The sequence below is a fragment of the Fulmarus glacialis genome, unplaced genomic scaffold (assembly GCF_000690835.1).
Source record: "Fulmarus glacialis isolate BGI_N327 unplaced genomic scaffold, ASM69083v1 scaffold5375, whole genome shotgun sequence".
NCBI classification, from domain to species: domain Eukaryota; kingdom Metazoa; phylum Chordata; class Aves; order Procellariiformes; family Procellariidae; genus Fulmarus; species Fulmarus glacialis.
The window spans coordinates 8,266-23,194 of record NW_009213517.1 but is presented as its reverse complement, the minus strand read 5'-3'; the positions used below and the strand labels follow the sequence as shown (position 1 = coordinate 23,194).

At 39.2% G+C, this 14,929-nt stretch overlaps 1 protein-coding gene across 2 annotated transcripts in view; it reads right to left on the bottom strand.

The window, feature by feature from the left end:
* Positions 1–3,833: 3,833 nt before the first annotated feature.
* Positions 3,834–14,929, bottom strand: part of YIPF7 (Yip1 domain family, member 7) — a 14,369-nt gene continuing 3,273 nt past the window's right edge. For both annotated transcript variants that reach the window (XM_009578209.1, XM_009578207.1), the window contains exons 3-6: positions 14,616–14,782; positions 12,774–12,919; positions 8,126–8,307; positions 3,834–3,996 (exon numbers count right to left, since the gene is read on the bottom strand). In XM_009578209.1, coding sequence (XP_009576504.1) covers positions 3,834–3,996; positions 8,126–8,307; positions 12,774–12,919; positions 14,616–14,782 — 658 coding nt within the window. The remainder of the gene's footprint in view (positions 3,997–8,125; positions 8,308–12,773; positions 12,920–14,615; positions 14,783–14,929) is intronic.

The window sequence follows — 14,929 nt, the reverse complement described above, 5'->3', positions numbered from 1 at the left end:
TGAATTCTTGCTTCACTTATACCAATTATTGATATGAGTAAAGGTTGGTAATTCAGCATTACTACAAAATTCACTAAAGATCGTTCAGTGGACAGAAAAAGCCAACATGTGAAGATTGCTCTTTAGCAAGGAGCTGAAATAAACGTGGTGGCAAGAGAGGTCTAAGACAAGACAGAGCTGTCATGTCTCATTCTCAAATGACAAACAATGCAGTCATGAAAGATATCAGTTTCACTGTTTTTGTATATAAGCTTTCTGTGGCTTCCATGCTAAAACCGGAAAAATATTACCCTTTGCCAATGGAGCTATTTCACCAGGAAGCACGGCATGTGTCCAATTCAATGTGTCAGCAGCTTTCAATCCTCCCTTCAGTTTACCAACAGTTAAACTATCCAAGACCTGCATTATAACCTTTTAGAGATGACGTGTGATGAGATGATTTTTGATAAATAGTGGAACCTTGGTACTACAAATGTGGCCCTTGGCTTGCCAAGGAGAGCAGGTCTCTGGATCCAACCTGACGTGTTGTCAGCCTCTGCTGTTCAGATCACCATTTTATCGTCATTGCACACTCCGACCCACACTATAGTCCCCTCTCACTCGGAATATGTTCACTTTCATTCTCGCCTGTATTTTGTTGCAACAGAACAGCAAAATGTTTAGACTACAGCAGGATGCTGCAAGCTCGTTTCTGAGGGTGACCTTGAGTACGTCTGGCACACAAGAAGTACAGTGGAAGACGGGCAAGCACTTTGTTTCCTATACCTCTCCTATACCTCTCCTATACTGCCTGTGTCCAACACTGGTATCACCATTTGAAATAACAGAAAGGAGCTAAATAAGTGTGCATTTTTGCGTGTGAATGCACGTTCAGAATTGGACTTTCGTGTGCATGCTATGCAAATCAAGAAACCAAAGACTGATTAGAAATTTTCACCCTCCAAAACCATTATTTTTTTCCCCCTTTTGCTTTGAAGCTTATATTTAAGTCTTGTGATTTTTTTTTATTTTGGGGTGGGAAGCATGAATTAAAAATCAGTCTGTGACCAGTACTATTTTATAATCCTCTCTTTGGCAAGTTGAAAGTAACAGCTTGCCAGGCTTGTATTTAAACTTTCATGGAATGATGTGAGGGAGTGAAATACGATGGCCCAGACAAGAGACAATACAGGAAAGCTAGGTGGTGTTGGGAAGGCCTGTGCAGAGAGGCAGAACAAGATTATATTACCAAATATACATGTTTTGAACTGATCTTAGACCAAAATAACAGTTATTTTTGAGGAAGTAACTGCTTATAATAGTGACCATAATATTTTTAGATTCAGGAAGCACACAGGAGTAACAGGGCCAACAGCATCACCATGACCGTGTTGACCTTCAGAAAGGAGAGCTGTGTAAAAATGAGTAATCTTATTTAAAAGAAGTCGAAGAAGGATGGCTAAGAGATTTAAGTCTTCACAGGCAGCATAGAGACCCCTGAAGAACACCATCCTGGGAGCACAGCACCAGTGCATACCGCTTGCTGGAAATCCCTTGGGAGCAGGTAAAAGGAAATCAGCATGGCTAAACAGTAAAGCAAGGGAAGTAATCAAAATGAAGAAGTTAGGATTCAAAACGATGAAGATGCATCTCAGTGAAGAAAAGAAAAAAGTTATAAATTCTGAGAGAATAAACATAAAACTATAATTAGACTAGCATTTGTTTTGTAAATATTGTGGCAAAATTTCAAGGTGTTCATTTTCCCCATAAGTAATTTGACTTGTCTATGACATCAAAAGACAAATTGATGGCTTGATTCACTGGTTCCGCTACCATTCATATCATGCAGATCAGGATGAAAATGAATATGAAGTGCTGTGGAATAGAGCCATTTTATACTTGTTTTAGGCAGTATGAATGATAATAGGAAGTATAGCACAAAAAAGGATCTAAATGTTTCTAAACAATCTTTTCTGAACTTCAGAAGAAGTGCAACCATATGAATCTTTCAGACAAGAGAACGCCATTAGTGCATGGTAAATCACACTGCCTGATTTTATAACCACACCCTGGAGTCACTTGACATGTTTATCTGTGCCTCATTAGTGGCAAATTTACTCCCTGATACAGCAGGGCCAAATCCGTCATGCTTGCAAATGCTGATCTTCCAAATTCACACACTTCTGACTTATGTGCAACTAGATCCTGCCTAGTTAGAGCCACAATTTGTGCGAGGGTCATGCCTCCAACTTTACTTCTCTGTGCCTGTGTTCCCAGCCTTGCAGCAAAGAAATAGATAAAAGCAGCAAGTATTTTTCCATAAATGATTTTTTAAGGAATTGGCTAAGTACACATTACCTTTTGTTTACTTCTCAGGACACCCAGTCTGAACTAGTTCCACTGGAGTTCAGTAAAATGAATTCCAGAATGGTTTGCATGAGAGTTCTTAAAAAACAAATATGCCAGCAATGGGAAATATTTTTACCAAAGGCTGTTTTAATTCAGAAACAGAATCACTAGCTTGAGGACAAACTGATCTAGTTTACCTCTGACCTGAAGAGGATTAGGAAGACAATTAATTTTACGTATTCTTGAGCAGTTTTTGCCGTGCTAAGCTTCTGCATAAGTGCTTGCAGTACCAGGACCCTCTCTCACAGAATCAGTGGTCCTCTGTCTAGAGAGAGAAATATTTTGTAGGTATTTCATTGGAGAGTTCAAAATAATGAATAAATTGGAGGATAATCAAGATCATAAAAATATTCATCAAGAAGGGAGACACCCTAAAACACTAGTGAAATAATCTGCTGCCATTTATTACCTTCACATTTCCCTTTACTTAATCTATTTCTTTTCCTTAGCCCTTTCTACAGCTACATTCATTTTCTCTACCACTGCCTACTGGATTTTGCTCGTTATCACTGCACACACATCTCCATTTCCTCTTAATGGCTTGATACTTCTAATATTATATTCTGAAACATCATCTTGTGCATTCCGTGCTTAATTGCTGTTATAAAAATGTTAGGTTCCTGTAAAACTAAAAGCAGCAACCAGATTTTTTGGGGGGCAGATAAAATTGTGGAGATTTGTATTTTGCTTGCTCAAATACAATTCTGTCTTTCAGGAGACATTTTTAGGAGTTGCCTTTGCTTCATGTGATGCTTTTCTGCAGTGAGAGCAGGTGGTGGTTTAGTGGCAATTTTAAAATATAACATTACTGTACATTACAAACAGTACAATAGTGTTTTGGACAGCAACACCTCTTAAAAAAAAACAAAACAAGATGACATTCCTAGTTTCCTCCCTCTGTTGTAGCAACCTGTTCTTGGACAATTCTTCAACATCAAAAAGCAGGGCCACTCACTCTTCTATTAAAAAAACCCAAACCCACACGCATAAATTCTGGATATTAATTAGTAATCATATAAGATGGCAATCTGTTTTTTTCTGAAACAAATGTATTTGTATTTTCACTTGATTTACTAGGTCTATCAAATATTTCCATTATTGCTTTCCAGTTACTCTCTAGTATATGTATTATGTATTAAACAGTCAGAAAATATTTTTTTTTAAATTATCATTTATTTAATATTTTTTCACTTTTACTACCTTCTCAATACAAATGTTTTTCTTTAAGCTGTAAGACTTTCAAAACACCATTATTGCAGTCATCTACCTGTTAGCTTGATTTTTTATTTCATTATCAGCCATTAGGCAAATAAAAGGTAAGTCACGTAATCTAATTTTGTTAATGGAACGTAATGCAACTCTAGGCAATCTAAAAATAAGTAAATAACCCCTTGCCCCTCCAACAACCATAAACAGACTGTAATAAGGCTACCAGAAAATACATCTCAGAAAACCGCTAGAAGTGCAAAAAGTCCGTAGAGTAAAGCACACGGGTACGCAATGAGAAGCTGCTGTCCTTCCATAGCCAATGCAGAGGTAAAAATTTTGGAGGCTGACAGACTGCACCATCCAATAATAAACAGAGCTAACAAAGTTCCCGGGATCCCCCTAGGAGGAAAAAAAAAAAAAAAAAAAAAAACACGACAGAATCCACTTGTTAATAAATGGAGCATTAAAACTTACCAAACTCAAGTTCATGTCTAGCAACTTGTTATTGATAAGGTAACAGTCAGTGGAAGAACCAAGGACTGACCGACATAATGAAAGTCAAGCCTGAGAAACAAATTAAAATAGTAACAGGAAACAAAAAGGTAATTTCTTCAGCATGGATAAAAGCAGCAGCTTCATCAGCAGTACTGCTAAAAGGACAAGTGCATTTCCAAAAAATCTTCGGGCTCCAGCAGATGCAGCAGATGAAGTTCATTTTTAATGTTAGCAAAGATCCTATTGCAGCCAAAATCATCTTGTAGAAGTTGTTAGGATCTAAAATGACACTACCGACCCAATCTTCCATCAGGCAGCCTGATGAGCTGGAGAGGCTGCATTTTTGCAACACATGGCACAGGTTTTAAGTGTGCCTCAGACTCTCAGGAGAGGCAATGAGGCTCTTAAAGAATTACACTGCAGCTGACCATGCAGAAAGGTGTTGACTGCCTCCCAGGAGAAAGCTCAACCGGTCTTTTAAAAAAGGGTGCACACTGAGTAGAAAGTAAAGGATGGGAAAAGAACCACTGAGAAAAAATATTTTGCTCACCCTGGTGCCTTCTCTGCACACTGAAAGGACAGTGGCTTTCCACGCTGCCCTGTGGCGACAGCTGAGCCCTTCTGAAGTTGCATTCTGCCACCCCTCAGGCGCAGGGTGGCCTGGAGAACTGATGATTGTGGGACTACGGTCAAAAACCCACTAACATATTCCTGCAGATTACAGATAGCTCGCTATTAAACCTTGAAGGAACAAAATCTTGCCAATAAATAATGTTTCACATATGCTTTATTTGCACTCTGTGTTTGCAGCCTCCTTCTCTAAAATGCATGAGATCATGCGCGTAATACGCTGCTGAAGTACATAATGAGATCGTCTGCGTTACACGCTTTCGCTGTGTCAGTCTCAAGGACGTGGAGAATGAATGAACCTCTGCCACTTGCTAAAGGACTTCCTGGTGCCCCACTTTTCCAAAGTATCAGCAAAACAGAACCAGAAGTGATAAACAGACTACATATACTTACTTCAGTCCATTTATAAGAAATAATCTCCACTAATATTATTGCAATTAAACCATGATGAGTAAAGCTCTCCTTACTTAATTGATTTAGTTTATTTAATGCAATCACATCACATAAAATAGTTCGTTTCTTGGCAATCTAGTCTCCAGGCCAATAAGGAACTTGGTGTTGTCAGCTCTTGGGACTTTGGGGGAGGAAGGAGAGAATTGATTTTAAGGTGACTCAGCACCTCATTGCAACCTCAACCTGTTAAAAATAAAACATTAAAGGCTATGTGATTTAATATCCTCAGTTTAAGTGTTCTTTAAACCTATACAGTGGCATTCAGGGAAATTACACTGGGCTCTGTGAACCAAGTTCCTGGCCTCTGCTCCAAGTGGAGATGCTAAGATGCTCACTTAAACAGCTAGCCAGAAATTCAGAGCTGGTATGGGATGGCTTTTTGAGCAGGTACCAATGCTGGCAGAGGGATGGGACGTAACAGGAACGTACTGTGCGATGACAATATTCAGCTAGTATAATGACTCTTTAGGGGGCTATCACAAGGCAGTACAATTTAGAGCTGTGGCTGTTCTGCCTTGCACTGAAGTCCAATAGCCTCTCACGGTTTGTTCCAGGGCTGGCAGTGAGCAGGATGGAAAGGTGACATAAAATCATATTGGAGCTAAGAGATACTTCTGTGCACTTATAAATTCAGTCCTTGATCTAACAGCATGTTACTGCCAAAAGGAATGGTTTAGCTTTAGCAGAAAGCTTGTGTCTGGCATGTCCATGAGGGCCAAATCCTCAAGCATGGGAGAGGGGCAAAAGGCAGATGTCATGCTCACAGTTACCAAGAGGACTGGGGGTGCACTGGCATGAGCTTGAGCTGGGGGGACAGACACGAGTGGACCCTCTCGGCTCCTCTCTCACAACCTGCTGATGCGGTCACCAAATGGGTCCTTTGCATTGGCTGGGTCTAAGAATTCCTTTCTCCACTCTTACACTCACCTCACTGTTCAGTCAAGGAAACAGCTTGACCACTCTGTTCAGGGGGATTTGATAGTAAAGAATTGTGTTTTTTTCCAGGAAAAAAGTCTGCTAAAGTTTCTCCCCAAAAGAAGACCTAATCAGCTTGGGCTCAGACATGATATCAGCATAGATGGGCACAAACAAATCTGGTTCCACGCAAGTTTGCATAAGAGAACTGGTTTTCTCTTTGGTGCTGTTCAGCACCCACAATGTTCCATATTATGCTTTATTCAGTTACAGTAAAATAGCTAATAATGAAAATAAAAAATTGTTGGTTTAGTATGTATCTTTGCAATAGATGTATTATCTTACGTATATTTTCTGTGAAAACAAACATTGAAGTTAGTTCTTCACGCTTTGAAATAGACAGAAATAACATTTTTACAAATATTAAAAAAAGATCATGAATGTATTGCTGCTTTTCCTCTGCCATTTCAAATAAGTTTTTAAATTAAAAATAATGAAATATATGTTCAATTTAAAAGTTGCCACTTAATTTTAATAGCATGTTCGTAATAGTTAATCTTGGTACTTGCTGTGTTCAAGCAGTTTCATATAGTGAATGAGAAAGGACTGCAGAATCCTGTACATAGGCAATTAATGTTATCAACTAATTTCAGAAATAATGGTTTAATTTTGTAAAGGCTATCACAGTATAGTATTTATAGATTTTCAAAAGATGTGCTTTCTGCAAATTCACAGCATTTTACAAATGTGCGGCGTGTGCTTGGGCATTCCTTGTACAGACAACAACAGTACCCTGCGAGTTGTAACAGCTGGTTTGGAGTTCGCCCCATCTGTCCTACAATTAGGTATCTGCACCTTTTATTAGGGTGGATTATTAAACAGGTTAATCAAGAAAATATGGCAAGTGTAGGAGAACAGAGAATAAACAGCTTCTTCAGTGTCACTACTGTTCATCTCATCAAGGACAGCTGAGAAACACTTTAATACATGGAATATGGTCAGGTTAACCCATCATAGCTCCACAGAAACACGCAACAAGGATTGTGCCAAAATCTTCATCCCACTATATAATTTCCTTAAAAAATAATATATACGTATATAAAATTGCTGCTTTTCCAAAGAAAACAATCAGGGGCACTTTTTTATTCATCAGCTGCCAAGTCCCATACGTTACAGACTGGAGAGTTAAAAATGTGAGTGAACAACAAAGACTAAGGAGGGGAACCATTATTCATAACGTGTTAATGACGGATAAAAGTACTGCTCAAGGCCTTCAGGCAAGACCTGGAGCTTCCTTGTACTTTGCTGTATGTGAACAGGGAGGTAAGCACAGTCTGGATCTCAAAAGGCTTACTGAATGAGGAGGAAGAAAAGGCTTGCAGGCAAATTTCCTATTCATAGGCATATTACTGAACACCCCCCTACACATGCACAGATATGTACGCCACCACACATTTGGTTTTTCAAAGTTTTCGGTTATTTTCAGGTTTGTAATTACACCACAACTATACCTCAGAGTATATGACTCTACTACATCTTAAACACTTGTTCTAATGCTCCAAATCATTAAGGGTTGGTGGATTATTTCATTCTGTCACACAGAAGTCAGTCTACAAAAGGAAAGGAAGCATAAGGATGGGAGCCTGATACTATGAACAAAAAAGGAACAGGAGAACCAGCTATATAAAACCGAAGTCCGGCAGTCGCTTTTAAAATTGATACCTGAGTTTGGCCACTGTTGGCTCTGCAAAACAAAAATCACATCTGAGGCTGCTGCAAAAATCAAAGGCACTCTCAGTCCAAATGGGAAGCAGTGGAATTAAGGACTCATATTAAAATGAATACGTATCACCCCTCTCAAACACAGTCCAGTTTTGTCCATTTCCACCTACACACACAAACAAAATGGTGTTTTTCTCCACAGTTTCAGAAGCCGAAATTCACTACATAACCATTTACAAAATGTTTTGCATAACACCAGCCTTCCGACTTACTGTCCTCCATATGATTCCTATTGCCATAGACTGGTACTTACTGTAGCGAGAAGACGACTGCAGAAGAGGACAGGATCACCATGGGCAGCAGGCAATAGCCCAAGACACTTGCAACGCAGCCATGCGAGACTCCTGGGACGCTCATCAGGTTCAGTAGGGCATGCATAGCAAGGCACCCGATGGCGCTCATGCCATACACATAGCCGAAATGAACTTTTCCTGCCTGGAATAAATATGAGTAAGCATGAAGCGTCAGAAGTGAACAAGTGATCGCAAAGCGGTGGGAGAAGACAGAAGGCAAGCACTAGGTTTGTTACTTTTTCTGTGACACACTCTCTCTGCTTCGCCTACATCAGTTCAACTGTAAACCACAGCTGATGCTTTTGGGTGATTTTTTTGGGGTGATTTGGGAAAAAATTCCAAGGTATGATTGTGAGAATGTGCTTGTCGCTAAGTTAAGGTTATAAGGCTGATTCTCAAGTTTTACTGTCATTGGGACAGAAATTGGTTGGGGAGACTTGGGAAGGTCTAACTGGTAACAAACTGAAAAGAAATTACGGAAAGCACATTTTAGCATCAGGAAAAATCTCTCCAATAGGTGTGCATGGATGGGGTTGTGGAAAAGTGTCCTAAGTAAAATGATGACCCCACTTACTTGATATGCTTCACATTTTATTACAAACCTCGAGCTTTAAGTAGACCTGCAAAAAATAAGTAAATTTTTGCTGAAAGTGTGCTGGTTTTCAGGGTGAATGTGTCCATTCTTCCCCTTGACTACCATCAAAAAGACACATCTCTGTGGTTAGATCAATACAACATGTTCATTTCAACATAAACTTTAGTAGTAACTGTCAGCTTGTGTTCTTTTTTTGTTCCAACGAATGAAAAATTCCCCAGGTGTTTTTTCCTTCCAGGTTTTACTCTTTTGTGTGAATTTAGTGCCTGTGAAAGGTACCAGCCTGACAGCCTGGAGCCTGATGTTTTCTAATTTATACACAAAGTTAGTACAACAGGCAACAGTGGCCACAGCACCACCGATTTCTTCATCTCTTGCCATCATTTTGAAGGATCACCTCCAGGCATGAGGGCATTGTTCACTCCCTAAAATGAACACTCACAAAAGACTGTCAAATATTGTTTCTCTCTATTCAAGCTTCTAACAAATGAAATACTGAATGTCGGCTATGCAATACTGTCATTTTCACATCTGTACGTCAGAAATAAACATTTGTACATCAGAAATAAACTGCGATTAGGATGAAGAGGGTTTTGTTTGCTTTGTGTTGAAACTTTGTATCCTAAAGATGACATGCATTTGTGAAGACGAAAGCTCAAACCTGGGACTCAACCCTTAACTAAGGATCATGGAATAAACTTCCCAAATGAAGGGCCACAATGCGTCACCTTCCTAACACATAACAATATGTATATACATACTTAAAACACAGGTGTGTTTGTGCATATACACGTCTATATATTGCCCACATTATATATTGCATATGATAAACCACATGAGAATCAAAACTAATAGAGGGTCCCAGTTTCCTAATAATTTTTTAGCTTATGGTTGGATTCTTTTGTGATGGATAAGGTGGAAATATTATTGAAGCTTTTTTCGTGATTTGCAGTATTTACAAGTATCTCTTCCACGATGGTTAGGGAGGAGTAAGAAGATCTCCTACTTTACTCATCCATACCTTTTAATAAAACCTGGGGGAAACCAACTATCTTTGAGGACCCTGCTCCTCTGCTTCCTGTATCTATTTCGGTGGAAACTGACCACTGGATGCCAGCAGTATTTGAGCTGGACAGATAGAAAGCAACACAGCGGAGAGAGCCTAATCTAGAGATGACACAACCTGAAAGTCCTAATGTTGCTGATTCTGACAGCTCACCAGCTCCAGTTGGAGAGCGGTGCAGGCTTATGCGAAAGGCAGCCTCAGTTAATAAGACCTGCCTCTACATGCGCACCGTTATCCTGTTTTCAGCTTGATCTGGCTCATTGCTGAGCTCTCCTCTGGTTCCAGTCCTCAAGATTAGGTCAGGTACAGCCAGGTTGCCTCTATCCTCACAACATCCCAAGTGTTGGCCTTTTCCCCGCCAGTGCATTCCACTGTAAAGGAATACTCTATTCCTGAACTAACAGCATAAGAAGTCCTTTGCAGGCATTTGCATGCTACTGGTATAAAATAATAAGGAAAAATTGCTTCACCAAGTAAAATTAATGATAGCTACAGATAGCAATACTATCTGTATGGGAGAGCAATACTAGCTCAGATTATTATCAATTACAATTTCAGTCATTAAAGATTTGTAGGAAGTTTAACATCCGCAACGGTTTGGGGCTGCCTTTACTATAGATCAGCTAAGAAAAGCTCTGTCTCAAACAGATGCAACAACAACTACAAGCTTTTAGACTGTTTGTTTCAGTGTATTTAATTATTCCACACAGCACTATTTAGCAGCTTAGTTTAAGATTAAGAAATTACTGAGACAGAGATGAAGGGAGCACCAGCACTAGCAGCTGACTGAAATCTCTACTTGGTGAAATGTTTGGTTTGTGGTGCAGGAGAATGAGAGAGGAAAAAAAAAAGCAGCTGAACATGTTGGTTCCAATTCTAGCCTTTCTTAACATATGTAAATATATTGACTCACAGACACGGGAATACTCCCAATTCACAGTGATGTAAGCAAAACCAGAATCAGGCTTGATTAGACTGGCAGGCTTTGATGAATGGAAAGAGCTAAATTTGCCCTGTGGAAGGAACAAGGTTAGAAGAAAGTCAGACTTCGTGCGCTTGTTTGCATCCGCCTAGAGTGGGTACTACTATCCTTAATTTAAGTGGATGGGGAAGTCTGATTTCATACGAATGACTATGTAAAATGTAAAGCAGCTGAGACTTGGGCTTCTGCTAACTTTCACACTGCCGTTGTTTCTCTACCTGCAATGGAGTTGTCCTGTTTTACATCAGTATGAGGAAGATCAAGTCCTGCTGCCAGGCTAACAATTCTTTCCTCTTTTTCTCTGTGCTCTGAAAGAACTGCTACCATTTGAAGAATATCTTTGCATATTTTTCTATAGTTAAAAACCTGAAACTAAATAAAATTTATAAATTATTTTTGGAAACAAGCTCTCAACCAAATTATGTTCCTCATGCTATTTGAAGAGAATTGTTCAAGTACAGAGGATATCATAGCTTACACAGCTGAAGAGCCACTTTAGTATTCAAATGCATCTGAGATGAAACGAGCAGCCTGAATTTATAAGTTGGCCCATGGAAATCCCATAGATTCATTGGTGTGAAGTTGGGGCACAAAAAGACTAGGTTGTATCAGAGGAGTTCTGACCTAAAACTGGAGCACTGAAAATAGTTGTTTTTCTAATGATACTTAAAACGCTTAATATCCTAGAATAAATACGGTAATTAAAGTACTTTATTTCAATAATAATAGTTTAATATTCATTATAATTGCTGGCTAGCCAGGAAGTAAAATCAACAGCAACCTTTTTTTTACATTCTTTCTTTCAGCTTTCCTTCCATTTTCCTGATTATAATCGATTCAACACTTTCTCCTTTTATTCCCCTCATGCCTTTATTTGTCTAGGTGGAAAATAGCCTGTCTTCTCCAGCTCGCCACCTTCTTTTCCTTTTATTCCCTTTCCTCCTACTGCTTCCACCCTTTTAAAGGATTTTTATTTTTATAGGGACGTAAATAATAATAACACTTGCCACTTATATTGCAGTTTGCACATTCAAGGTACTGCACTGACATTACAAATTGAGTAAGAACTTGCAAGAGTCTCCTGATTCAGCACAATTTATCACAGCGGAAATGGAGAATTAGAGCCCCGTTTCTCCCACCTCGGTTGCTAGAGCAGTAAAGCCCTTCCCAGAATGGTCCCACCTTATCCCTGTCTGATAAATTGCTGCCGACAATCAGAGCTGTACTTCAGCAGCACTGGAGAGCCCCTGTTGTCAGTGATAAATAGATGAATTTAGGAGTAGCGCACAATCCCTATTCAACTCTCCTCCTGTAGGAAAGCTATATTCATAAAGAGGAAAGAGGTTAAACACAGGCTACCATATTTTGTTTAGCAGATGATGTAAAAAAAGGATATAAACTAAGAAAGCACTAGCAAAATTTATAGGAAGGTATTGCAAATTTGAGGCAGGAGGGAAGAGGCTGTTTCCACTTCCTTTTCCAAATTATTTTAGTTACATAAGGATAATTTTTTGGTATCTTTGTCCTCCCCAAAGTAACATTGAGAGAAGATAATTAGATAATTAGAAAACAGTAGCAAGAGTGTCAGAAAAACTGGGCTGGTCTGCTATGCCTTTTTATTCCCTCCTTTAAAACCTCTGTGTTACAGCCTTACCTAGCACACACTGCCACGCTTCGGGTGTTCAGAGCCCCTCCAGGATATACACTGCACAGATCTGTCCTTTGTTCATATTAAACCCCACCCCAAAAAATGACTTGGTCTTTTATTTCCACTGGAATTAATACATCACTTCACCTATATTACATCTATATCACACTTAAACTTTATGTGGGTACTTTCAAAGCAAGGAGACTTTTTAACATATCATCTCAGAACAAACGGCAGCAGTGCTACATATTCTGCAACTTCACATGCATTATCACTTGTGAGAAAAGAAATCCATCAAGATATCTGCCACATCCTACCAGCAGCAACATTGCTCCAAGGGCCAAACAGAAAACTATGGGTCCGGTGAGGTCTGTCTCATTCATAATGCTGCCATCTGCAGGCTTCATTGGATTTAGAACTGTTAATGTTTTTTGCCATATATGCTCAAAATTGATCCCAAGTTCTGCAACGAGAAATTCCAGGATTGTTAATTGCTCACAAGAAAACAACACTTTTACAGAAATCCATTAGCTACCACAAAACCCCAAACAAGCAAACAAATTAATCACTTTAATGAGGATAATAGTGTAGGATGACGTATTCTGTAGTAGGAACATGCTGTCCCCGCTATATACGCAGTATATTTGAGCGTCAGCTCTGATTCTAAATTGGAATATTAATTTATTAAATCAAATTTTAGGCAGTGAACCAAAAAATGCCCTCAGCATTTTTGAGTTAATATTTGTTTTTCCTATATTTAAAACACATATATCTAATGCCACACTAACTTAGATGTTGAAAAATATGCTAATTAACAGTAACTGCAGAATTCAAGATACTCTAGAGCACTGAGGACAGAGATATATGCTTTAATTCTGGCAAATCTGACAAGAGATGTGTCTTAAGCCTGAACTGCCAGAGGCACTTAAAAATGACATTCTTCCCTTCAAGGCAAGTTAATAATACTTTGTGCAGTGCTTTGTAAGGTTTTTTGTGCATCTAAAAAGTAATTACTGAGGACCCCTAGAAAGAGAACAACATTCTTCCCCATTAAAGTCAATGGGAATCCTGCCATTAACTTTACTGGGGCAAAGATTTCTCTTGTAACATCTGCAGAAACACTTCAGCTTGCAAGAGTAATCATCTTCCCTGAGATGCCCCAGCAAGGGAAAAGTTAGGTTCAGAACTGGGTGCCAGAATTACTGAGACTGACAATGCGTTAGATCTCTTTGGAAAGTCAAGTCTTCACCTTATTCCACCAATCCATCACCTTGAGCTGGGCCAAAACATTATATAAAGTTGTTCTGGATTAAAATGTGTGTCTTTGGTCAGATTTATTTGGTACACCGATATGAACATCTCTGAAGCCCTGAGGATCAGAAGCAGTTGTATTTCAACATCCTTTTCATAGGGTGGGCTGCCTGTGGAGTTAAATGCTTGGAGGTCTGAGAGGTAAAGATCTAGCAGCTATCTATATCAGAGTGATCTTGCTGTTTTTAAGGCAGTAGGAGTATCTTTTAAGCAGTGAAAAATCCACTTGCCTTCCAGTATGCAAAAGCAGGCTGAATATGCTCTTTTTACATTATGCTGAAATAATCACAAACAAATTCTTCGATTTTTTTTTAATATAGCACAAGTATTTTGTAAACTACAAAATCAGTCACTAGCATTAGGATGGTTCAATCATCATAAAGAATGATATTGTTCGTGTAGTTAAATGATCAACTAATTAAAGATGAAAGCAGCTTTCTCAATTTCTTTCCCACTGAAACAAGCTATTTAGCATCTTCAAACTATTATATTTATTACTAGATATGTAAAAAGGATTATTATCAGTATTTATTAATTATAGATGTTCCAATATGTATGCAGGATAAACACAGAGTGGAAAAATATTTGGAAATTTGAATGCAAAACTTATTATTGTGCTGTCATCTAGTGGTAGTAAAGTATATGCTATGTATGCCATAAGGCTGAACGAATCCCTGGTGAATTCAAATAAGAAGAGGTAAGTTTGGGGGCCAGGGACTGTTGGCTGAAGCTCGCCCAGCCAGGCTTGGCAGCTCTGCTGCAGTTTCTCTAGTGGCTACCATTAGCTGGCAAAGAAAAGCATAGGCACCCCCAGGAACCAGGCACATCATCCGTGGTTTTATTTTTACCTTCTAGCAAAGGAGGTTCCTCGTCAAATCCCTCAGCGTAACTAAGATGAGAGAGAGTGTCGGGACTGTACGTTGGCTGCAAAATCTGGCCCGTGTAACTCTGACAGGACAGAAGCATTTCCGACGGGGCAAAAGCACTGGCTGGAGGTGGCTCTCCCGTCTGGCTCCTGGGACAAGAAGCAAATCACAGCAAAACAAGTAACTGCAACGAGCAACTTCGCAACAGCTTAGAGCTGCTCACCTTGTACCATGGTTTAAATTTTCACCTATTTTCAATTTGGGGAACCTGGAAATTTTCCGGGCGCTGTATCCAC